General features: G+C 53.4%; 8 protein-coding genes across 8 annotated transcripts; 2 read left to right on the top strand and 6 right to left on the bottom strand.

Moving 5' to 3' along the window:
- The first annotated feature begins 691 nt into the window (after nt 1-691).
- On the top strand, nt 692-5,059 carry B0T26DRAFT_49633 (uncharacterized protein). The gene is made up of 6 exons (XM_060435352.1): nt 692-1,007; nt 1,284-1,417; nt 1,531-1,920; nt 1,980-2,046; nt 2,103-3,468; nt 3,520-5,059. Exons 1-6 carry the CDS (start codon nt 944-946, stop codon nt 4,847-4,849), a joined length of 3,351 nt encoding a protein of 1,116 aa, XP_060302914.1. The 5' UTR covers nt 692-943; the 3' UTR covers nt 4,850-5,059.
- Nucleotides 5,060-6,729: 1,670 nt separating this feature from the next.
- Nucleotides 6,730-7,312, bottom strand: B0T26DRAFT_686842 (uncharacterized protein). The gene has a single exon (XM_060440918.1). The coding sequence runs from the start codon at nt 7,180-7,182 to the stop codon at nt 6,916-6,918; it is 267 nt and encodes an 88-aa protein (XP_060302913.1). The 5' UTR covers nt 7,183-7,312; the 3' UTR covers nt 6,730-6,915.
- A 306-nt stretch (nt 7,313-7,618) lies between these two features.
- B0T26DRAFT_633459 (uncharacterized protein) lies at nt 7,619-8,491 on the bottom strand (the record flags this gene model as incomplete). The annotated part of the gene is made up of 1 exon (XM_060436542.1): nt 7,619-8,491. A coding segment is annotated over one exon (873 nt), but the record flags the coding sequence as incomplete, so codon positions are not given.
- A 1,219-nt stretch (nt 8,492-9,710) lies between these two features.
- Nucleotides 9,711-11,914, bottom strand: B0T26DRAFT_745991 (kinase-like domain-containing protein; the record flags this gene model as incomplete). The annotated part of the gene is made up of 4 exons (XM_060444640.1): nt 9,711-10,186; nt 10,241-10,610; nt 10,664-11,256; nt 11,314-11,914. The coding sequence occupies 4 exons, from the start codon at nt 11,912-11,914 to the stop codon at nt 9,711-9,713; spliced, it is 2,040 nt and encodes a 679-aa protein (XP_060302911.1).
- Nucleotides 11,915-13,916: 2,002 nt separating this feature from the next.
- B0T26DRAFT_634021 (uncharacterized protein) lies at nt 13,917-15,268 on the top strand (the record flags this gene model as incomplete). Its single annotated transcript, XM_060436592.1, has 2 exons — nt 13,917-14,458; nt 14,518-15,268. The coding sequence occupies 2 exons, from the start codon at nt 13,917-13,919 to the stop codon at nt 15,266-15,268; spliced, it is 1,293 nt and encodes a 430-aa protein (XP_060302910.1).
- Nucleotides 15,269-15,736: 468 nt separating this feature from the next.
- Nucleotides 15,737-16,714, bottom strand: B0T26DRAFT_49616 (uridylate kinase). The gene has a single exon (XM_060435350.1). It carries the CDS (start codon nt 16,517-16,519, stop codon nt 15,860-15,862), a length of 660 nt encoding a protein of 219 aa, XP_060302909.1. The 5' UTR covers nt 16,520-16,714; the 3' UTR covers nt 15,737-15,859.
- B0T26DRAFT_49434 (uncharacterized protein) lies at nt 16,109-17,596 on the bottom strand. The gene is made up of 3 exons (XM_060435342.1): nt 17,543-17,596; nt 16,957-17,465; nt 16,109-16,806 (listed from the first exon to the last, which is right to left on the bottom strand). The coding sequence occupies exons 2-3, from the start codon at nt 17,393-17,395 to the stop codon at nt 16,580-16,582; spliced, it is 666 nt and encodes a 221-aa protein (XP_060302908.1). The 5' UTR covers nt 17,396-17,465; nt 17,543-17,596; the 3' UTR covers nt 16,109-16,579.
- Nucleotides 17,597-18,270: 674 nt separating this feature from the next.
- Nucleotides 18,271-19,909, bottom strand: B0T26DRAFT_634465 (uncharacterized protein; the record flags this gene model as incomplete). The annotated part of the gene is made up of 3 exons (XM_060436634.1): nt 18,271-18,870; nt 18,930-19,397; nt 19,472-19,909. 3 exons carry the CDS (start codon nt 19,907-19,909, stop codon nt 18,271-18,273), a joined length of 1,506 nt encoding a protein of 501 aa, XP_060302907.1.
- Between the last annotated feature and the right edge of the window lie 2,232 nt (nt 19,910-22,141).

Raw genomic sequence — 22,141 nt, 5'->3', positions numbered from 1 at the left:
CCGTGGCTCTGAGGTACAGTACGCAGCTGAAGTGGCCGCCTCAGGAGCAGAGTCTCAGTTCGGGTTGTTTCTTGCGACAACAATATCTAGCGCGGCCTCACGGCTGGGAACGGGGCGAATGCCCGCAAAATACAGTGGTTTTCATCGGCCGAAAACTCTCGTTTTGTTAAGCGAAGCAGGCGACTGATTGCGACCCGTGACACTGCTTCCTCCAGGTCGCTGCGCCCGCCATATGACCCTTGAAGATGTAACTTCCATTACGCAGTATGTGTGGCTCAAGAGCTTACTACTGTCCTCCAACAAACTGCCGTCTCTTATTCGTCAACACACACCTTGTGGATGGGATGTATGTACAGTACATCACCTTGACTAAGGTATCCGCATCTCCAGTCCCAACTCTGCTTCCCGACAGGACCGCCTTCATCAGACATCCCTGCGACAGATTACAGCTGCAGTTCTTTATCCGGGGAAAGCACTCAAAAACGGGAGCTAAGAATTGGATTGTCTCAGCACAGTACGGTTCGATACAATACCACGCCCAGTTGAGCCTTCCTATCACCAGAACATAAGGAAAGTGTGTGCGGAAAGGAGTAGGTATAAGTACGGAATTCGGTATCCCGTCTGTATCACCTCCGCCTTGGTACCTTCTCTTCCCAAAATTTTGGGAGACGGTCGCAAAGGCATTAGCCAGGCGAGGACTAGGGCACAGTGCAAGTGCCAGACAGGTGCTCGATGCTACCAAGCCTGTCATAGTAGCCGTGTTTCGTGTACGAAGTACGGAGTATGTAGTACGCCCCTACCTAGCGACCCCGCCACGCCGCTACGAGCCGCTGCGACCAAACGACGTGCCTGCTGGGAAGGGGATTTCGGACAGTACCGTCCCAGCGTTTCCCATCTTCGCCTTTTACAAGGTGCCGTCCAGAGCAACAATCGCGCCGTCGAGATGGGCAATGTCGGCAGCACGCCCGAAGAGGGCGCATCACTCTATCTTAGGGACCAGAATCGATGTAGGTCTTGCGCAGACACATGTCTCGATCCTTCCTCTCCTCATCCCCACTCCGCGTCTCGCCATGCCCTGTCACGCTGGCTCTCGCTCTCGCCATGAACCGAACCGAACCTCGCCCTCGGCAGCTCTGCGTGGAGCGAGTGCGGGTGTGTCTTTTTGAGAGCGAAAGCGAGGGCGAGGGCGAGAATCAGACAGGACATGGCGAGATGCGGAACCAAGTTGCACTCCGCGAACTGGAGTCAATGACATGGTGCTGGCTGACCGTACTCTTTCGCAGTATCCATCTCTTCTGTCGCCATTAGTAGTCCGCGAAAGCGCACATCCATAAACATCGTTCCTAATGCATATCCTGCTACAAGAGTATCAGCATCTCGATCACTGGGCGAGAATGGCCCCATCGAGTTCGTCTTGGTGCGTGCGATCGCCCCTCACCATCACCACAGTCACCCCTCCCCCTCCCCTCACGATTGGTCTTGCTCTCTCGCTCGCCGCATTCATCCTCACGACTGACACTGTCTTTCCAGGACCCGGAAGCGCCCACTAGCGGTGCTGCAGCCCCGGTCTTCCTGCTGAAGCTCGCAAACGACGATGACTTGGTCTTCACTTTCACCTTCATCATTCGCCAGGCGCACCAAATTGTCCAGGCTCCAGCTGGTGGCGTCGAATCCGTCGGCTCGACCGATACCCAGATCAAGGGCCTCACCTTTGTGTATGCTTCGACGTCCCGCGAGGTAGAGAATCTGGTCACGCGCGAGTTTCACGCCGACCCGAATCTGCACAAGAACGCGAACGTCGAGCTTGTTGGCCCTTTCTCAACTGAAGGCAGCCCATCGGTGACGTTTGAATGGAGCTGGAGATGGAAGCCCCCAAAGAATACCGAGGACAAAGGTGGCGGCTGGAGGAATTCGTGCAGTGTTTGTGCTGGCCTCTCCGTGATCCTTTGCCTTGCAGCTACTAAGACATTCTTCTCCAGTTCGTCGAGTACGACCAGCGGGCCCACCGTCTGCATACCCTCGCCAGTTTTTCCTTTTTCGTGGCCAGTACGTGATCCCCAAGGCTTACCTTATAGACAAGCCCAAGTATCTTACAGCAATAGGCGTATCACCATACTTCAGCCAACCCCATTCGCCATCCCCTCCTATTCTTTTAAGTGCCCCGCCCAAGGTGCGAGTGGTGTCCGCACAGTCCGTCGAGTCTCGAATCAGCGCCGTTCCGGAAGAAGACGAAACCCTCTCTCCCTTACCTCTCTCAAGTGACCCAGGCAATGGAGTTCCGTCGATGCCACTGGCTGTTGCAAAAGAGCCTATCAAGGTCGACGTATCCTGCCCGCGGCCTAGCGAAGATATGTCTGTATCCGATGACGGACCGCTCTTCCGGGCAACGATGAAAGCTCTGGAACAGAAAACGGGAAACATGCGAATGCAGATGAAGAGATTAATCAAAAAGGCCGAGCAGGTTCACGCAGCGCAGCAAGAAGCTAATGATGCCTTTACCGGCTTCATCGAGGCGTTGAAGGAAGTGTCTTCTACCAACGCAAACGCTGTCCAGCCAGCCATCGAACACTACTTTGACAAGATCGCCCGCGAGATCCTGATGTATGAGCGACAAAACACATTGAACATGCAAAGGATTGTCATAGACCCGATGAACAAGCTTTATCAGATGGACATCAAGCAGGCCGAGGCAAAGAAGCGCGACTTCGAAGAGGAGAGCAAGGACTTCTACGCCTACGTGAGCCGGTATCTGGGCCAGCGGCACGACTCGATCAAGGCGAAACAAAGCGACTCCAAGTACCAATCTAAACGCAAGACCTTTGAGCTCAAGCGCTTTGACTACTCTTCGTTCATGCAGGATCTCTCCGGTGGCCGAAAGGAGCAAGAGATTTTGTCCCATCTCACCAAATATGCCGATGCCCAAGCAAGATTGTTTCTTGCCACCTCGAAAAAGGTAGATAATCTCCTCCCGCAACTCGAGGCCTTGTCTAGCGAGGTGCACGAAGCGGATAAAGAGTACCAATACCAACGCCGAGAGCGCGAGGAGAAGAGAAGACTCCTGGAAAAGAGCAACCTTTCCTACGGAGAACCGGAGCCTCCTTCTACGGCGTCAGGAATAGCTCCACTACCCGTCTTAAATGGTCCGCAAGCCAATTCGGACTCTGAGCTCGGCCGAGCAGACAGCACAGGTTCGCAGCTTAAGACAATCAGCCCCGGCAATATGGGCAATTCTCCCGGGGTAGGGGATCTTTCCAAATCCCCTGGGAGTCTTAGCCATCATACGTCTGTTGGTAGCCCTCAACAAAATGCCAAGTTCCGCGGCATCCGAGACCTAGAGGAGCGAGATTCAAGCCAGGTGGCAAATTCTGAGAAAAACTCGATGCAGAGAAAGGAGGGCTTGCTTTGGGCTCTCAACCGACCAGGCGGCCACGTGGATCCACGAGCTCTGAATAAACAGGGCTGGCACAAGTACGTCCACGGATTCGTTATCTTTATGTCGCAGAAACGCTAACTTAACAGGTTTTGGATTGTTCTTGATCAAGGCAAGCTGTCCGAGTATAGCAACTGGAAGCAGAGGCTAGACTTGCATATGGATCCCATCGACTTGCGTCTAGCTTCGGTACGAGAGGCGAGGAATGCAGAGCGCCGTTTCTGTTTCGAGGTCATCACGCCACAGTTCAAGCGCGTTTACCAGGCAACCTCTGAAGAAGACATGAACAGTTGGATTATGGCCATCAACAACGCACTTCAGAGCGCTGTGGAAGGGCGGGGGTTCAAGGAGAAGCCGCTGGTATCCACTGGCGAACTAAGCTTCAACGGGATCGATATTGGGTCCATTTTGACGGGGAAAAGCCCGTCTAGCGCTCACGCTAGCCACTCAAATCACGGCTCTAGCGGGATTCCTTTAAGACGAACGACTGTTGGCGCCCGTCCAGGCACGTCACGCGGCAGCAGTTTCGACGAGAATCCCGATAAACTGCTCCAGATGCTCCGCGACAATGATCAAGGAAACGGCTGGTGTGCCGATTGTGGATCGAATAACAAGGTTGAGTGGGTTTCCATCAATCTCGCCATCATTGTTTGCATTGAGTGCAGCGGTATCCATCGGTCACTGGGGACGCATATCAGCAAGGTTCGCTCCCTCACTCTCGACACAACCTCTTTTACAGCGGACATTGTGGAGCTCCTTCTCCTAGTTGGAAACAGGGTGTCCAATATGGTCTTTGAGGCCAAGTTAGATCCCACAGTGAAGCCTACCCACCAAGCGACACGAGAACAACGACTCAGATTTATCACCGCGAAATATGTCGAACGATCATACGTAGAACCCATTTCCCCCACTCTCTCCAGGTACCCTACTCCGGACGACACTCTCCTCGCAGGGATCAAGAAAAACGACATCCAACAGGTCCTGTATGCCCTGGCGCTGCAAGCTAGTCCAAACGTGACTGATAAGTCACGAGGCACGCACGCTGTCTACCTGGCCCTGGCTGCGGCGGATCCCGCACAGCCGTCACCAACACCGCCGTCGGTGCCCGCACCGGGACAGGCTGCGGAAAAGGTTGTGCCTTTCCCCATCGCCGAGCTGTTGATCCAGAATGGTGCAGAAATCCCACTCCAGCCCCCAGCCTTCCCTCTCAGTCACGCCGCGCAGCAGTATGTCGAGGTGAAGCGGGGACGCCGAGCTGCCATCGAAGCATCGGGAGGCTCGTACGATGGCGTCGGTTCACATACATCCAACGCGACGTTGAGCCCTGGCGACAAGCTCCAGCGAGAAAGGGAGGCCAGACTCCAGAAGCGCGTAAGCGCGGGGGGGCGTTTAGCCAAGAACCCTATTCCAGAGCGATAGAGCGGCTTGGGGGTTGCTTATGGAGTGCCATTCCTCAACCTCAGCCGCCAGCGGTCATATCCGTCGTATTAACTAAGGCGCCGTCTTTCCCAACCGCCACACGTTTTATTCTGTTATTCTCCTATCCGTTGAGCTCATTCATGTACGATTTGTTTTATTTTATCTTTTGACATTCCGACCTTTGAGCACTAGCTTCCTCATACCCACATATATCCACAAGCCGGTGCGCGCATCTGAACTACGTTTGTCGCCTTGGCTGTGGTGAGGAATTGTTGGCTTCAGGTGATTGCTTTGCATTGGTTGTTGGCTTCCGGAAATCCTTATTTCCATAGTATTGGATCAAAGAAGAGGAAATTCCAGCGAGGCTAGTGAGGAAATCGGGCAGTCATTCAGGGGGTTGTATTGTTTTGGTTCTTGTAGTCATGTCCCTAGGGCATTAATTCGGGGGGTCTCTGGGTTTTCTTTTTGGGGTTTCATTTTCTGTTTGTCTTTCTTTTTGCACATCATCATGAACAGAAGCATGGAGTCAGGCGGAACGGGATTTAGGGAGGGAAACTGACGTACTGGTCTTGGTGGTGGTGGGTTTTGCCCTTCCTTCAGTCCTTTTTGAATCAAGTCAAATTTGAATTGACTGGCATGGAAATTGTACGGACATACGGGATAGAACGGAGGCCGTGGTGGCATTAGTATCAGTATTGGAACTTGTTTTTAACCCCAAAAGCTTCTGCGGCTTTTGTGTAAAATGCCTTTTTTTTTGGCTGGGCGTGTTCGTTTTGCTTGTTTCTGCTGTCTAGAGAAGTGCGTGGGAACTTGTCCCAAGAAAAGGGGAATATGCTAGTCTCATTTCGTCTAATCCTATCCTTGTATTTTCCTGCAGGCCGTTTTCTCTCTCTTCTTCTCTCTTTCCTTTTCAAGGTGATAAATTTGCCTCCAAGAGAAAGCTACTATGTGATTGTGTAATTAACGAAACAGACGCAAGGCATTCTGTTCGCCTGGGAAGGTTGAAGATGGGAAGGTTAATTTGTAAATGAGATCGAAAATCGGAAGCTCGCGAATAGGGCACTGTAATAGTAATGAAGAGGCCGCATAATGAAATGTAACGCCGGCAATACAATCGCATGAGCTGGGGGTGTGTGAGAGCTGTGGCGACGTCCCTATCTACTCATACCGGCCGGGTTTCAACGAACACAGCCCGTTCTGACAGCACACCATTCCCGACTTTCTCTTGTCAGAGTGTACCGCTCGAAGAATACCTATGTGGTTGGCTAATTTGGCTGAAGCACGAGTATCGATCGCTTTGCGTTTGGGCTATATCTATCGAGGATACATGTTTTGTCAATGATGAACCAAGCGGTTCGTTTAGAGGGAAACATAGAGTGAGTGCAAGGTGGTCATGACCACGGCCATCAGCCTATCCACCTACCAAGGTCGAATGGAGTATAACCTACTGTTTACCTGTGCTGATTGTCACGGGGGTTGTCGGCAGCACGGAGAAGAAAAAGGACAAGGAGGACAGGAAGGAGAAAGACAAGAAGGAGAAAGACAAGAAGGAGAAAGACAAGAAGGAGAAAGACAAGAAGGAGAAAGACAAGAAGGAGAAAGACAAGAAGGAGAAAGACAAGAAGGAGAAAGACAAGAAGGAGACGGATACAAGAACAAAGGGATTGTATTCTGAGAGCAGAGCCGCAGCACCAGCAGCAGCTGACAGCAGAGCCGCAGCAGCACTAACAACTGACAGCAGAGCCGCAGCAGCATTAGCAGCCGCAGCACCAAGCTACGTTGTACGACACCCCTGCGTTGCACGACACGCCCCCCTGACGAGCCACGGCTACCATCAGCACCAACGGCAGCACGGAGAAGAAGAAGGAGAGAAGAAGGACAACAAGGAGAAAAAGGACAACAAGGACAAGAAGAGAAGGACAAGAAGAGAAGGCCACGAAGAGTTGGCAGAAGAGAAGGACAAGAAGAGAAGGTCAAGAAAAGTCGGTAGAAGAGAAGGAAAAGAAGGACAAGAAGAGAAGGGCAAGATTTACAAGAAGAGAAGGACAAGAAGAGTTCAAGAAGAGTTACAAGAGAAGGACAAGAAGAGAAGGACAGGAAGAAAAGGACAGGAAGAAAAGGACAAGAAGAGCTACAGAGTTCAAGAAGAGTTGTAAGAAGAGAAGGATAGGAAGAGTTAGAAGAAGAGAAGGACAAGAAGAGTTAGAAGAGAAGGACAAGAAAAAGACAAGAAAAAAAGGACAAGCAGAGTTACAGAGTTCAAGAAGAGAAGGACAAGAAGAAATGGACAAGAATAAGGGGATTGCACTAGAACAGCAGAGCCGCACTAGCATGCACTAGCCGCAAGACTAAGTGATGCATACGAAACTCCTATCCCTGACGAGCACGACACTGCCCTCCTGACGAGCCACGGTCACTACCAGAGCAGCTGCAGCAGGACGGAGAGGAAGGAGAAGAAATATAGGCGAGGGATTGCATTGAGAGCAGCCGTACCAGTTCTGTACGCTCTATCTATCCATAATTCCTGTAATTAGCTAGTCTGATCTCGGCAGCTCAGCCCAGACAACCTCTACAAATTCCTGCAGGTCCTATGGGAGTTCAAAATTTGGCAACTATAAACGGTAGCCCTTTCTCTTTGCCCCAGCCTTCGTATTAGATGTGAACACTCCCCCCTTAGTCATCCTCCTCGCTTTCACCCTTATCCTCCAGCTCATCCTCCAGCTCAAGCTCATAGTCAAAGCCGTCATGTTCCTGTGCCTGGCGGACGGCTCAGTCCGCGACGACCGCCAGCCCCAACTTATCAGGCCCCTGATCGGCAGGTCCTCCCTCCTCCTCCTCCTCCTCAATAGCGTGCTCCATGATTGACTCAGCGATACTGCTGACGTCGTGTCCAATCTCGTTGACGAAGCCGAGGAGAATATTCTTCTTCACGTATCTTCCGTGAGTACCCCAGTACCTTGTCCCCTTGAGAACTTCATTCTGTATCAACGACTTGGAGGATTTGAGCGACCCCTTCCAGTTGAGCTGCGTAATGGCGTTGAGAAACGTCCACCAGACATATCGAGCCCTGGGCCGCGACTCGTTCAGGAACTGCAACCGGCGTCCGTGTAGGCCAGCCAAGTTGTTGAACTCAAGATTGTGAAGCTGCTTTGAGAATACTGCCTCCTGCATAGACGAAGGCGTTGCGTCTAAGACTATAATACGGTACTCTCTAGGAGTAGTCGTTTCCCAATCCTTAAGGGCCTGGTGCCGTTCGTCTTTGTCCTCCCATGGAGCTGCGGAATCCTTTGCTTCCAAATTGGTATCAGGGACGATGACCAAGAAGCCCCTATCAAGAGCATGTTCTATAGCCGGATCGAGGAAGATGCCGTTAACGGGCGAGAAGAGTTTGTCGCGGGCGCCAGTTCCAAAGATAGAGTCCATAAGGTCCGCTGAGCGCCAAGGGAAGAGATGTGCGGCGATGGCGAGTCTCTTATCGACCCAAGTCCCAAGCACCGGCTCCCAGATGTTATCAGAGCCAGGACAATAGGCCTGCCTTATCAAGTCTCTCATCATTGACTGGTCCGTTGTTTCGCGCCGGCCCTTGGATCCAGCATTCGGGAGGTCGAACCCCAGCTTAGAAGAGTTGAAGAGCTTGAGGAACGCGTTGCAACGATCTAAAAAAGGAGAAGGAGACTTCAGCTTTTCGGACTGCTCCCTCGCAATCGATGCCTGTCGTGCGAGTGCAATAGACTCAAGTAGGCACTCTCTTCCTTTCTCGTCCACCTCTTTTCAGCGCTCTCTCGACAAGGTTCCGCCGCCTTCCTGATATTCACGGAATTGGAGTGGGCTATATAGCCTAATTCTCTCCACGTCCATGGTAAGGAGATCTGCATTGCTTGACCAGAAAGTGGAATCGAATGACGACGACAGCTTGAGCTTCTTCCGGGCTCCCTTGATCTTTTCAACTAGCTCGCTGTGTTGAGTGTAGAGAGTCTTTTTCTTGCTGCTCGAGCGCTTGGGGATCTCCGGGACGCTGGTAGTGGAGCCCGCGGCCGAGAACGTCGGGTGATCAGGAGACGAGCGCCTCTCGGGGATGATGGGAGCGGGGCCTGACATGATGAGAAGAGCGTGCCCGGGGCGATGTGGTTTTTTTTTTTTTTTGAAAGGTTGAAGTTCGAAATTTGAAGTTCGAGGGTTATTATGTAGACAGACCAAACTCTAAATCCGATGGTGTGGGCATTGTGAGTTGAAGGATGTTGAGGTATTAGATGTATTGAACACGGTGGTAGAAGCTTGTTCAAGGCGGACGACATCTGAACATACACAGCTGGAATTGGCGAATATTTTGAATAACAAGACTATCCTAGGCGGATTATAACTTATCCGCGCGTAGGATGGGACCTTGCCAGAATAGTTTCTAGCTACCTATCCTATAAACAGTATATGATGTATAAACCCATCAACGAGCCTGATGAGGACCGCTCCTTGTCAGTCATGAAAAACCCCCTATGAACCTAGCAAGCCACAGTCGCAAATGATGATCGCTATATATTAATGCTGTGGCAGCTATACAAGCAGCTGCAAAGGCAAAAAAACTTTTGATCCGCAACAAAAAAGCGCTGATTGCTCGGTTGCTTCGTATCAACCTCCGCATCCCACCAGTTTCGACAAACACACGCTTCCCTAGATATCCATCTGACCAAAAAGGTGACCAGAGAGTCCACAAGCCCTCAGCTAAACGAAAAAAGTTTGACTGGGGCCCAAACTCGTCCAAATGCAACAAATAAAGGAATGAAACTAGAACACACGACGCTTGCTAACTTCGGGCATATCCCACATGTAACAAATACAGTGCTCTATCACTCAACTTCCATACCTCTCAACGACCGCTCGGCTTACCCTTTCCCTTACCCTTCGCTTTGGAGCTAGCGGCAGCTTCTGCGACGTCCTTCTTGGAATAGTTGCTATCAGCGTCGTTGCCGAACAGCTCTTGGTCACCCTTACCGCCCATAGCCATGAATTCGCGAGGGTCTCGCATATCCGCAGGCCTCATCTCCTTCTTGGGCGGTGGTGGCGCGCTGGGTTTGGGGTTCTTTGAGTATATTTTCAATTCGGGTTTGTTATCACCCATAGGCACATGGTTGGCAACCCGGACCGTATTGATGGAACTTAGCAGTGTGCGCTCTCGGGCCACGCCGCGCCGGTTGACTTCCAACCCAGCAATACCGCTCACAAGGCCGTTGGTGCTGTCATTGACCCCAGGTGTCTTTTTGGTCATCCACGGGTGAGCTAGACACTGGTCGATTGTATATCTCCTCTCAGGATCGACGACAAGCATACAATCAATGAGATCAACTGTAATACTTTATTAGTAGGTCCTTTTAGGACTGGGGTAAGGTGCCGACTTACGAGCAAGGTCGTCAATAGGATCCCAGTACGGAGAGGGATAGTCGAACCTGCCTTTCCGAATCTGCTCCGAGAGAGTATAGGGGAAGCTCGCCGAAGTGAGCTCATCAGAGAACGGCGGAAATCCACACAGACATATATAGAGCACCACACCAAGAGACCAGACATCAACGGCCTTGGTATACTTGCGGCGTCTGCTATCGGCCAGGATTTCTGGTGCGACATAGCTGGGCGTACCGCAAAGCGTTGTTGTAAAAGATTCTTCTCCGATAATTTTGGCAAGGCCGAAGTCGGCAAGCTTGACATGCAGATCTTTGTCCGCAAGAAGAATATTCTCGGGTTTGATGTCTCGGTGGACTATATTTCGTTCATGCTGCAACAACGTTAGGGTCTGAGATTTTTGGGGTCGGATGGGAGGGAACTCACTAGATACTTGACGCCATTAAACAGCTGGGTGAAGAGCTTCCGGGTTTCGTTCTCCGTCAGCTTTTGCTTCTGAACAATGAAGTTGAACAGTTCTCCCTCTGGAGCGAGCTCCAGCACCAAATATACAGCATTAGGTTCGTTGAAGGTGTCCTTGAGGCATAGGACGTTTGGGTGGCTGACGCCCATGAGCACGGCAATTTCCTGCTGTAGGCCGTCGCTCTTGGATTTCTCTTCCACGCCAGGTGTCTTGCTGAAAACCTTGACGGCATAACGCTGGCCGGTTGATTTCTCAACACACAGGTAGACCTCTGCAAAGTGACCTTTCCCGAGTTTCTCCTGTGGTGTGTACTGTTGCAGGAATGCGCTTGTGTGACGGCTCTTTGGGTATCTGAAAATGAAGCGGGCTTTGTCGAGAACAGCAATCTCATCCTGCTCCTGCAGCTCTCTCCGTTGATTTCGGCCCACTATTGCTTCGTTGACGAAGGTCCCGTTGCTCGAGAGATCCTCAAGCACAGCAACAGTGTCGTTGCCCTTGTTCTCGGTAAATATCAAACAGTGGCGGTTCGAAATTATCGGATCATCCACCACAATATCTGAATACGTTAGTCATGTCTGCTGCGCAGTGCTTAAGAGTGAGGACAGAAGCATACCGCACTCGGGGTGCCTCCCAATCAAGTAGCCTCCGGATGCAAGACCGCTGGATTTCTTCTCGCTCTTGGCAGGGGCTTTTGGGCCTCTTCTACCTCCCCTCCTCGACGTCGACGCAGCTGCTTCTTCGGCCGCCTCGGGGGGCGGGCACGTCCCCTTCTTCCTCATGACGACGCACCGGCCACCATAGCGCGTGTCCATGGGGAAAAGGTATCCCCATACGCCCTCTTTAACTTCATCTTCTACCTCGTCAGACAGCGGGGCATTCGGGTCGACATGCTGGCTAGGGAAGGCCTGAGTGTCTTGGGGTGGCGAGCTGAAGGCGAGACCCTGGGAAAAGTTGTCGTCTGGATTGCGATGCGACACTTGGCTGGGACGTCCCTCGGGTGGAGTGGCGGTGGCCTCCTTAAACAGCTCGATCTCCTCGCTGGCGTCGTGCGTAACAGGCGATGGTAGCTGTTGCCTGGTCGAGACTGGTGTTTTGTAGACGTCGTTGTCGACGCGTTGTGACGAGAGTCTCTCGGAGCGTCGGGGTTTCTTGAACGACTCCTGCTCGGCATCTGCCGGGGAGCCCTGAAATTTTCGGATTAATCGTCGAATCATGGCTGCGTTGTTGTGACGAAAGATAACAGAAGATTAAGAAGGTAAAGTAGTGGACACCTACGGAGATGCGACCTCTTTTCAGATGGCTGCCTTGACCTTCAGACCAAGGAGCCATGACGCGAGGTGGTAGCTGGAACAGCGAATGTCCCAAAGTATTATCCGTATTGTTATTGTCGAAGGACGTGGCAGTGAGTGGTAATAAAGCCCCGGGCTCGTGCGGCGCTGTATGTGCCTGTAGCAGAGCTGTCCAAAATGCAATTCGAGGATTGCGGGCCGTTATGCGGGTTCAGAGGCTCGATTTGGTGGTCTGGTCATCACCTCGTGAGGCCTCTACTCTCTAGGGGAGGGCTCAGCATCATGACCCTAGCATGCAAACCTACTAGAATCTAGGCCGCCGCGCCTCCTTCTCTGCGAATCTGCCTGGGATCCACCTGAAGCGCGCCCAGGGGCACAGCCGAGATCCTGGCTAACTCAGAACGGTTTTTCAATGATCCGCTGCAATACGCTGTTACGCACCCGAAAATGGGTGGTTGATGCAGGGGTTAGCCCGGTGGCGTAGAGGCTGTCATGCTCGCCTGCCAGAATCTAAAGTGACGGGGAGCGCCATTCACCGACAACTTCAAGGGTTGCGAAAGACAGCTTAAGACATATGTGACTCTCTTAGATATCAGGCGGCCTATATTTTGGACGGGGCACGGACCGAGAAAATTTACAGCAAATAACCAAACCGAACCAGCATACCTCGTGCCTATCAATTTGGGTTTAAGGTGATGCTCACACGCCCCAACAATCCGAACCTTACCATTTTAGAGGACAATAGCTTTGCGACCGGGTGCCATCTCGCGGGGTTCGACGTCCACGAGACTACCTGACTTTAGGTGCTTGGTTCTAGGTGGTGAATTCCGCATATTGCCCGAACAAAGCATTTCGTGTCCGGAGACGGGAGAGCCCCATAAGGCTATTTTCTAATTCTTCCCTGACCCATTTGTCCCACGGGCTCCTAAACTGAGAGCTAGGAAGGAAATCTTGGAAATCTCGATCAAAAAGAGTTTGCGTGTTCTACCTGTGTCCGCTTATTAGGATGAAGTAATTAGTAGCTGGTAGCTAAGCGGCCAGCTATCTGCCTGCATTACCTACCCGAGGTGAGTTGAAGTCGTTTCCTCACTACCAAAACTTACGCTCGATATACTATATAGCCTAACGAGGAGCCTAGGCATCATAAAATCAAGAACCAAGTCACAAAGGCATGTGTTATGTGCTAGCGTATGGATTCTTCCATATTTGTAGGCACTTCCACTTACACGGCATGGAATGGAAGGGTCAAGAAAACCGGAGCAAGCTCCAGCCTAGAGTTTGCCGGCCCGTAACAAAAGGGGGCCAAGTACAACAATCTCGAAAGAGGGACACCTATCTTCCAATAAATGCAAACGCGACTGACGCCTGTTTTATATCTTTTATTATTTCCATACTTTTGGTATAAACAACCAAAGCTTAGTATTCGTATCTCAGGTACCTGGTAATCACCCCCGACCCGTAACAGTGTAATACCTAACACGCAAAACTCGCTTCTATGGGTCTCCCACAATTTTCGCTTATCAGCCCGGGTTCTGACTAGCGGAAGTGCCACGTGACCCTATCAAGCACACACAACACTCACGACAGGGCAAAAATGGCTTCAGGTGCGGGGCACGGAAATTCTGTGGTCGCGGCTGTCAAGGAGCCCAAGTTCGAGGTCACGGTCAAGGTTAAGAAACCGAAACCTCCTGTCAGAATACTTCCACCGGGCCCTTTATCCCCTCTCAAGGATACTGTTTCCCCTCCAGCAATTTCCAGGGATTCCACTTCTGGCCCAACCTCGTTCCATTCACCCTCCCGCCTCAGTAACCACCCCGAATACTTCTCCAGCAGCAACGTCAAAGCCGTCCTGAACGGTGCTTCGGCCCTTCTCTGCTCTTTGAGGACACGACCGCCTACAGTTGTGATCGCAGCAGCAACCGCAATCATGGCGGCCCCTCAACTTATTTTCGTTGACGGCAGCTTTGTCGAGCTGGCGCAAGAGATGGCGGACTACGTCCAGGTCGGCGAGCAGGTGAAGCCGCTGCTCGAGAAGGAGCAGCGCGAAGAGGCACTTCAAATCATTGTCAAGGCTTCGATATTCCTCAATTCGGTTCCCGAAAAAGAGTTCACGTCGGCCTACAACCTCCTCATCCACCTCGTTCTCCAGTCCAAGGATCCCAAGAAGTATCTGCCTGTCGTTTGCGGAAACCTCCTCAAGCCAATCACGTCGTCTCCAACCCACGGCTTCACTCTTGCCTCGAATGCGCTGAGCACTGTTTTCAATCTCCTCGACAAGAGCAACCCGCTGCGCTACAACGTCCTGATGCAGATCATTCGCTTCATTCGTCAACATGGCCAGTTCGAGCTCCTCAAGCCGCGGTTAAAGAACTTGGATTTGTGGTTCGAAGAGTGGGAGACGGACGAAGAGGACCAGCGCAAGCTTTATGTTGATGTATCCGACGCTGCAGGAGAGGCAGGCGACGAGGAGTATGTACCAAGTTCACCTCACATAAAGACCCGGGCATATCTGACACCGAACTCTACAGGGAATCATATCGCTTCCTTCTCAAGGCACTAGGCACAATCGATCGCGACGATCAGGACGAAGTCACGTCGGAGGAGGCTCAGAAACTCTCCCTCAAAGCGGCCCGGATGGCCATCCCATCGCCTGCCCGGTTCGACTTCCAAGATCTCCGCGCTCTCCCATCCGTCCAGGCACTCAATGACTCGCATCCGATCTACGCGCAACTGCTCGACATTTTCACTGAGCAAGACCTCGAGGATTATAACGACTTCAGAGAGGAACACGAGGGCTGGATCGAGAAGGAAAAGCTTGACCACGAGAAGCTGCAACGCAAGATGCGGCTACTCACATTTGCGAGCCTCGCGGCCAGCACACCGAATCGCGAGATCCCGTACCAGAACATTGCCCACGCCCTGCAAATCCCGTCCGAGGAGGTGGAGATGTGGACCATCGACGTGATCAGAGCTAAGCTGGTCGAGGGCAGATTGTCCCAAAAACAAAAGGTGTTCTTGGTACACCGCACCACCTACCGCGTCTTTGGCGAGAAGCAATGGCGCGAGCTAGGAACCAGAGTCGACCAGTTCAAGAATGTGCTCGACCGGCTCATCACTGTCGTGCGTAAGTCGCAGGCAGATGTTGATGCCCAAAAGGAGCGGGAACAGCAGGAAATCGACAGGAAGCTCGCGAGTGCTGGTATCAGCATCGGTACGGGTGGTGAGGGTAGACGTCGTCTGCAGCTAACGCAGAAGCAGCGTAATGACGATGACGACTGAAAGGTGAAGCTAGAGGGTTAGGTAGGAGAGCTTTGCAGCGTTTGCTCTTGTGGGAGCTCGACTCAAAAAGTTTAGACTTCTCTTTTCAGATTGCTTCTACAAAGCAGACCCCACAAAGTAATCTATTTGACTTGTATAGTCATTGTCTTCGTAAAAGGCCGGTCCAGAATGGGGGCGGTTGAGGTGCATCATGTCTTTTCCGGTAATGGGTCAAGTTATTTCTATGTATGGACTGTGGGCGAGAAATGGGAAGGAAGGCTGTTCCGCCATCGGTTGGGAAATCAAGACGGCGTTGATCATACAGTGGAAATGGATGGTTTACAAAAGGAGGAGAGAAGCAAGTAGGCGCGGAGCCACTACTACTACCTAGCTATCCATACGGAATAAACTTGAGTAAAACAAGGGTGAAAAAACTGAAAGTAAAGTCTAAGAGGCTGAGAAGCCCGTGAGGATGAACCCTCCTCCCAAGAGGAGACTCCGTCGTTCTATACAACAGTCAAACAGGACCGAAAAAAGCCCAGGTCGACACACTCGTCGTCGCCCCAGTCGCACGCGCTGCTAGGTACCAGTGGATAGGGCCTAGCTTCCGCTTTAAAAGTTGTCGCCCAAGACCTTGGTGAGCTTGGCCTGGGTGTCGCGGTAGACTGCATCGGGGGCCGGGGTGGCGTCGACCTTGATGACGCGGCCTTCCTTCTCGTAGTGGTCGACGACGGGCATGCTCGTCTCGACAAAGGTGCGGAAGCGCTTGCGGATGCTGTCGGCGTTGTCGTCGGAGCGGCCGCTGGTCTTGCCGCGCTCGAGCAGGCGCCGCTCCATCTCGTCCTCGGGGCAGTCGAAGAAGAGCACGAGGCGCGCGGGGCAGACGGCCTCCTCGAACTTGAAGGCCTGGTCCATCTTGCGCGGGAAGCCGTCGATGAGGAAGCGGGCCTTGGCTCCTCCTGATCCTCCTCGTACAGCGGCAATCGTGTCCTTCATGGCGTTCTCGAGCAGCTGCACCGTCACCTCCATGGGCACAATCGACCCGTCCTTGATGCAGTCCCGGATCAGCGCGCCAAACTCGGAGCCTTCGCGCGTCTGCTCGGCCCGCAGCAGGTCGCCAGCCGACAGGTGCGTGAACCCAAAATCCTCGACGAGCCTCGCGCACTGCGTGCCCTTGCCGGCGCCCGGCCCGCCTAGCACGAACAGCACCGTCACATCGTTAGGCGAGAACGTCGGCGACGTCTTGCTGGCGACGGGGGGTACGGCAGGCATTTCTATTAATAAAAACACAAAAGATTGTGTCAGTTTTTTTCAACGTTCAGTTTTAGGCGGTTAGAGAGATTGTTGTCGCCCAGTAACCTGAATCCCCGCCGTGCATGGCATAGAACGGGTAAGGGCCCAGAAAAGGGGGAGAAGCGAGAGGGCAAGGCCCCGGGCGACAAAGGGATTCACAGCAGGAGTAGCTGGCTGTGGCACTACTACGGAGCATGGCACCACGGCATGACCAGAATATGGACGACCTATGCTAGCTGCACTCGTGCTCTTGGCCCTGGCTCTTCCTTTGTTTCCCACTTGTTTCAACAAATCATTCTCGTCTTTGCCCGCGTTGCGGTAGGTAGGTAGCTCTATTGTTAGGGAGACTCTGGAGGCTGCTGCTCTCCACTAACCGGGCTGGCCCGCCAACAAAATGAGAGCTTGCCCCAGCTTACCTTTTCGCCGATTCACGAGCAAAATGTAGCTCGAGGAGCCCAAGGCAATGACCACGAGGAATGGCCAGAACTTGAGGTTATTCTTATTTTTGCCCCTCGGCGGGGGAGGCGGCGTCGAGCTATTATTATTTGGTGACGACGAGCTGTAGGATCGCTGCTGCTGCTTTGGGCCCTTGATAGTAGCTGTAGTGCTGGTGTTCCTAGCAGGCAGGATTCTCGGCGACACGGCGGGTGCTGTCGGCCTTTGAATTATCGAATGCGCGGCGGCGGGAGAGGAAGACGAAGAAGAAGCAGCTCGTCGCTGGAGGAGCTGCTCGGATTGGCGTCCTGGCAGGAGCTTCTGTGTCGACGACGCAGGTGGCCGCATCACTTGCCGCCAAGCTTGACGCCCGGAAGCGGCAGCAGCCATCGTCATTGGGCGCAGAGCAGTCGGTGCCATGGTTGTGTGTGTGCCTGCGTGAGCTGTGAAAGGAGTGTGTGTGGGCTGCAACGATGGCCAACCTCGTTCGCTGCTGATATGATCAGTGGGACTGTCGGGGATGCTCCGTATGACGCCCTGAAACTCCAATGGGGATGGCCAACAAACTTTGTTTTCTTTCCAATTCTTGTCCACGTTTCTCGTGATTTCAAGTCTTTGGACCCTTTATTAGCGACAGGGGTGATTTGATGGAGTCGGAATTAAAGTGGAAATTGTTAGTGTCATCCCACGTCCCCAATAACGCGTGACGTTGCTCCTGTGGGGCGGCGTCTCATCTCATCTCATCATGACCATGTCGTCTTTTTGCTGCTGCTGCTGCAAGACAGACTTCATCACCCTTGCTCGAGCGCCTCAGAGCCGCTTCCCACGTACCGGTATTTCTTACTTTGGGCTCGAGGCTCTTTCTGCTGACGACAGACTGGGGAAGCCTGTAGGAAAAAGGTACCATCGTTTGGCGCCGCAATGTTGCAGAATTTCGCGATCCGCAGACACATGCAAGTCAACCGAACCTCATTTGAAAACTTCAGACTTCAATTCATGCCAATTTTGGACAATAAGAAAAGTTGCCATTTGGAAGAGGAATCCTCATGTCTAGATAGAGCTTCGTCCTATTTACCCAGCTTCACCTCCAGCGGCGTATGTCTGTCGCTACTGTACAGGTTCCTAGCATTAAAATATAGATATGTCTCCCATGTCGCTTTGCCCCCATTCCCGCCAACGCCTCTGGTATTTCCACAATCAAAAACAAAAAAAAGCAGCCATGCCTTCGCGGCAGCTCAGCTGTCTCCGTCGAAGAATAGAAAAGGTGTATAAACAGACTCCAACCATCAAGATCCCTACCGCTGCAAGCCAAAGGTTGTTTGTGTAGGTGGCGGGCTCTTGATTGCTTGCCCGGCGTATGCGCCCGGAATTGGAACAGCCTCGTATTGCTGCTCGCCTTGTACCATTGGCGCCGGCGCATTGAACGTCGGTGCCGTGGGTAGCATAGGTGATGTTGCTGAGGTTGGCGTTCTGAAACCACCGCTCTTTGGCGTTTGTGGTGTGGCTGGGTTGGCCTTCGTAGGAGGCGCCTGGAGCTTGAAGCCACCCTCCTTTGGTGTGAAAGCAGACTGGGGAATGATGAGCTTCTTCCCGCCCGGAGTAAATGGCGAGGCACCTTCCTCGATATCGCCGAGGGATTGGTATGTCGACGGCGGGAAGCGGGGCGAAAGGGCGTATTGCGAGAACGCCGGAGACTTGGGACCGAAGCCAGGCGTGTTCGGGGCTGATTGCGTTCGGAGCTGGGCGAGGTACAGATCAGACCGGGCCTTGTCCCGCATGTCCATCGACTTGTGGAGCTTCCGCTTAGACCAGTATCGGTAGAAGACGATGCTGTAGAGCGTGATGCTGATGACCTCGACGACAAGCTCGATAATGATGCAAATCAGGGACCAGTTCTGCGAGGGAGCGTTAGCAACTGCCAGGCAGGCAAAGTCTTCGAGGCCGTGATTCTTACCTGCAGGCGGCACACCAGTGCGTAGTCAATCTTGTCCTTGTAAAGCTCGCTGCGGTGGTTTTGAACGCAAGCCCAGCCCCACATGTCTTGGTTGCCACTATTGTTCTTGGACGATTGAAGTAGGCCGGCAGCCAATGCCCACATGACCATACTGAAAATGAACCATCCCACGGCGAACATGGTGTAGTACACGCCGACCTTCTCTGCTCTTTGGTGGCCACCACGGCAGTATCCGATGAAAACAGTGATGCAGATAAGAAGCGAGACACCAGCACAGGCGAGGACGACCTTTTGAGGCCAGGAGTTGGTGTTACTGGCCCAAGGCGGGAGACCGTTCATTGCTGGCAGAGCCTTGGTAGCATTGAAGATGGCGAAAGAGGATGAAATCATAGCCAGGATGATCAGACTGCAGCTGAAGTTCACACCACGAAGCGCGAACTTGGCCATGCGGACCCGCGTTTTGATTTTCTGCGGCGCTGTTAGCCGTGCCATAATACATGCGTATGCCTCCCATGGCGGGGAAACCTATGGCCGGGACTCACAAGATCACTCTTCTGCGTCTTTGCCGTCGACTTCTCTCTCGAGTCGAGGACCTGTTCCTCCTTAAAGGTAGGGCTCAGGGGGTTCGTGAAGCTGCGTCCCGGGGCACCTGGCAGCCTCATTGCGCTCTTCAATGGCGACTTTGGTGTCATGGGCATGGCCACAGACTCTCGGTTTCCTGCTCCGCCGCCGATATAGCCGAATCCGACATCGCCGGGTTGGGACTGAGCGAACTCGGACTTCTCAGAGAATGGGAACGACTTCGGGTCGACAGGCGAGTGGACGGCAGTCGCCTCGGCAAATCGCGGCGTCCGGGGAGGCTTGGCCAGAGACGACGAGGTTGATGAAGAGTCGTCCGAGTCGGAGGAGCTCGCCGACATGGTCCGCACGGGGGCTAGGTTCAAGGCCAGAGGCCGCTTCTTCTCGTCGTTGATCGCCATGGCGACAACGTATAGCGTTAGACAGCAAAGGAAAGAAAGGAAGAAACCAGTCTTCGGTTGTTGGTAGAAGCTACGCAGGTACGCAGACCAAACGAGACGTAGTTGAGGTTGATGTTGGTTGGCGTGAGTCTTTTGCAAGCTTTGAAGTAGAAGGGAACAGATAGAGATATGAGAGCCCAGCTACCGAAGGAAGGGAAAAGGCCGGATTAGGAGGCGCCCTGGGGATTGGGGTGGTTTTGAATAGCCGCTGCCAGGACGGCTGTCACCACATTTGGCTCTTGTGCGAGCCTCTCTGCTGCATGGAACTATCAGCAAGTGGTCCGACGAGGGATCATTGGGGACTTCATACCTGGGAGCAGGGGTGGGGGAGGAGGGAACCGTCTTGTTGGAGGCGAGAGTGCTGATAGGGCGGCTGGACTTGGCCGCCAATAAAGCTGGCGACTCGTGATGGAAATAGACGCCCAGTGGGTGACGGAGTGGCCCGCAGCGACTAGTAGCTGCTGCAGCGGCCAACAGAGCGGCCAGTATTGCAACACCAGTCGTGGGAGAGTGGAGATCAAGACGAGTCGGAGTGTCTCGGTTCCTGCGTCTTGCCTTGCTCGACTTCTCTTTATTATTGCACAGGGGCAAGGGACTCGCGTTAACTGTCGAGGACGAGTAGAGTACGAGAGACAAGACAACCCAAGTTGATCTTGATCCACCTGATATGGGAGATGTTTCTGGTGTATGATAAGGCGCCGGCGCACGGAGCGCTGATCTGAAGAGGGGTTGGACTCAATATAGCATCCGTCAACGCGGGCCGTGGGTGACGGTTTGGGGGTTGTGCGTGCATAGTACACCGCGTCTCCAGCCCGTGGTAGGCAGAGATTGTGCCCAGAGCGCCGTTGGCTTTTGCCCTCACTTCGAGGAACTGGGGGGCAGACAAGTGCCACGGCAGAGGGAGGACTGGGGGCTCCATTGAACTGGACTAGGGCTTGCCTCGCTCGTCAGTCAGTCTATGCCTAAGGTAATACTAAGGTAGTTCTTACACTTAGCACCTCAACTCGCCATACCTACCTAAAAGTAGGTAGCCCAGTCCGTATCTCCGCGTAGAGTCCCTGTATAGCACCAAGAGTATACACAACGCTACCCGGTAATAAGGTACGCAGTAGTGGAAAGGCAAAAAGAGAGCCTACTGCTGCTGGGACCTTTCTCCCCAACGACCAGAGGGGCACCGAGGGCAGCCCCATTGACACCCTCCCTCCACCACGCATGGACACCTTCGGAGAGACTCTCGCTCTGGGCTCTGCATTCTCGTCTCCATCGCGGCCCTTGGCGCCCATTGTTGTTACAACCGGGATGCGCACATGCAAGTGCGCGGCATCTATTGGACGAGGGCGGCTGACGGCCGACCGCACTTCTGCCGGATTGGAAAAGAGGGTGGCCCATGGGTGGTTGGCGACACGGCTTCGGCGGAAAGGGCAGGCAGGGAGCGAAAAGAGGGGGAATGACGGCTTGTGGTTGGGCGGGAAGCAGGAACACCCAACTTACCAGATGGCCGTTCAGGGCAGTTGCGAGCGCTCTCTCTCTTTCCCAGCACCTGGCTAACCTAGCTTGCCCCACCCCCGGCCTCGACGCCCACGAATCCTTGCCGTGTATCCCCCCCTCTTCGTCCTCCGACCTGCCAGCCATCTGCCACCCCCTGTCACCGATCATCTGTGCTGATTGGCCTCACGCTGGCATGCTTTAAAACACGCAGCCAATCACTGCTTTGAATGTCGTGATGTAGCTGCCGGTCATGCAGACGGGCGGTAAACCATGCCACACGGCCGCCGATGTTATTCCCTGTCCCAACATGCCGAGCATGCACCCCCCAGCGCTGAAAGGGAAAATTGCAACGAGCAGACGGCCAAGCTCGTGCTCGTCGTGACAGCGCGACAGTGTTCCCTCTTGTCGCTCTTTAGTCGATCTTGGAAGCTTGGAAGCCGCTCGTGGCAGGTACTACGGGCAGTCCGCTGCCAGGATGGCGGCTTGACGCCCCGGCAAGCTCGGACAGTTCCACAGCTGGGCAAGCTCGCTTCGAGAATCGCCAAAGCAAGCCACTTTTTGACTCTTCCCCACCGCCGTTTCCCGAGGCCTTCGAACCTAGTTGCAGGGCCGCAACGGCCAAACTTCAAGCTCATGGCTCGTCCCGGAGGCTCAGCTGACTCCGGGACGTTAATTCCCCACCACGATGTCCCATTTTACGTCGTC

This window comes from Lasiosphaeria miniovina, assembly GCF_030549165.1.
Source record: "Lasiosphaeria miniovina strain SMH2392-1A chromosome Unknown B0T26scaffold_1, whole genome shotgun sequence".
Classification (NCBI taxonomy): domain Eukaryota; kingdom Fungi; phylum Ascomycota; class Sordariomycetes; order Sordariales; family Lasiosphaeriaceae; genus Lasiosphaeria; species Lasiosphaeria miniovina.
Note: the sequence above shows the minus strand (reverse complement) of the source record. Positions and strands in the feature narration are given on the sequence as shown.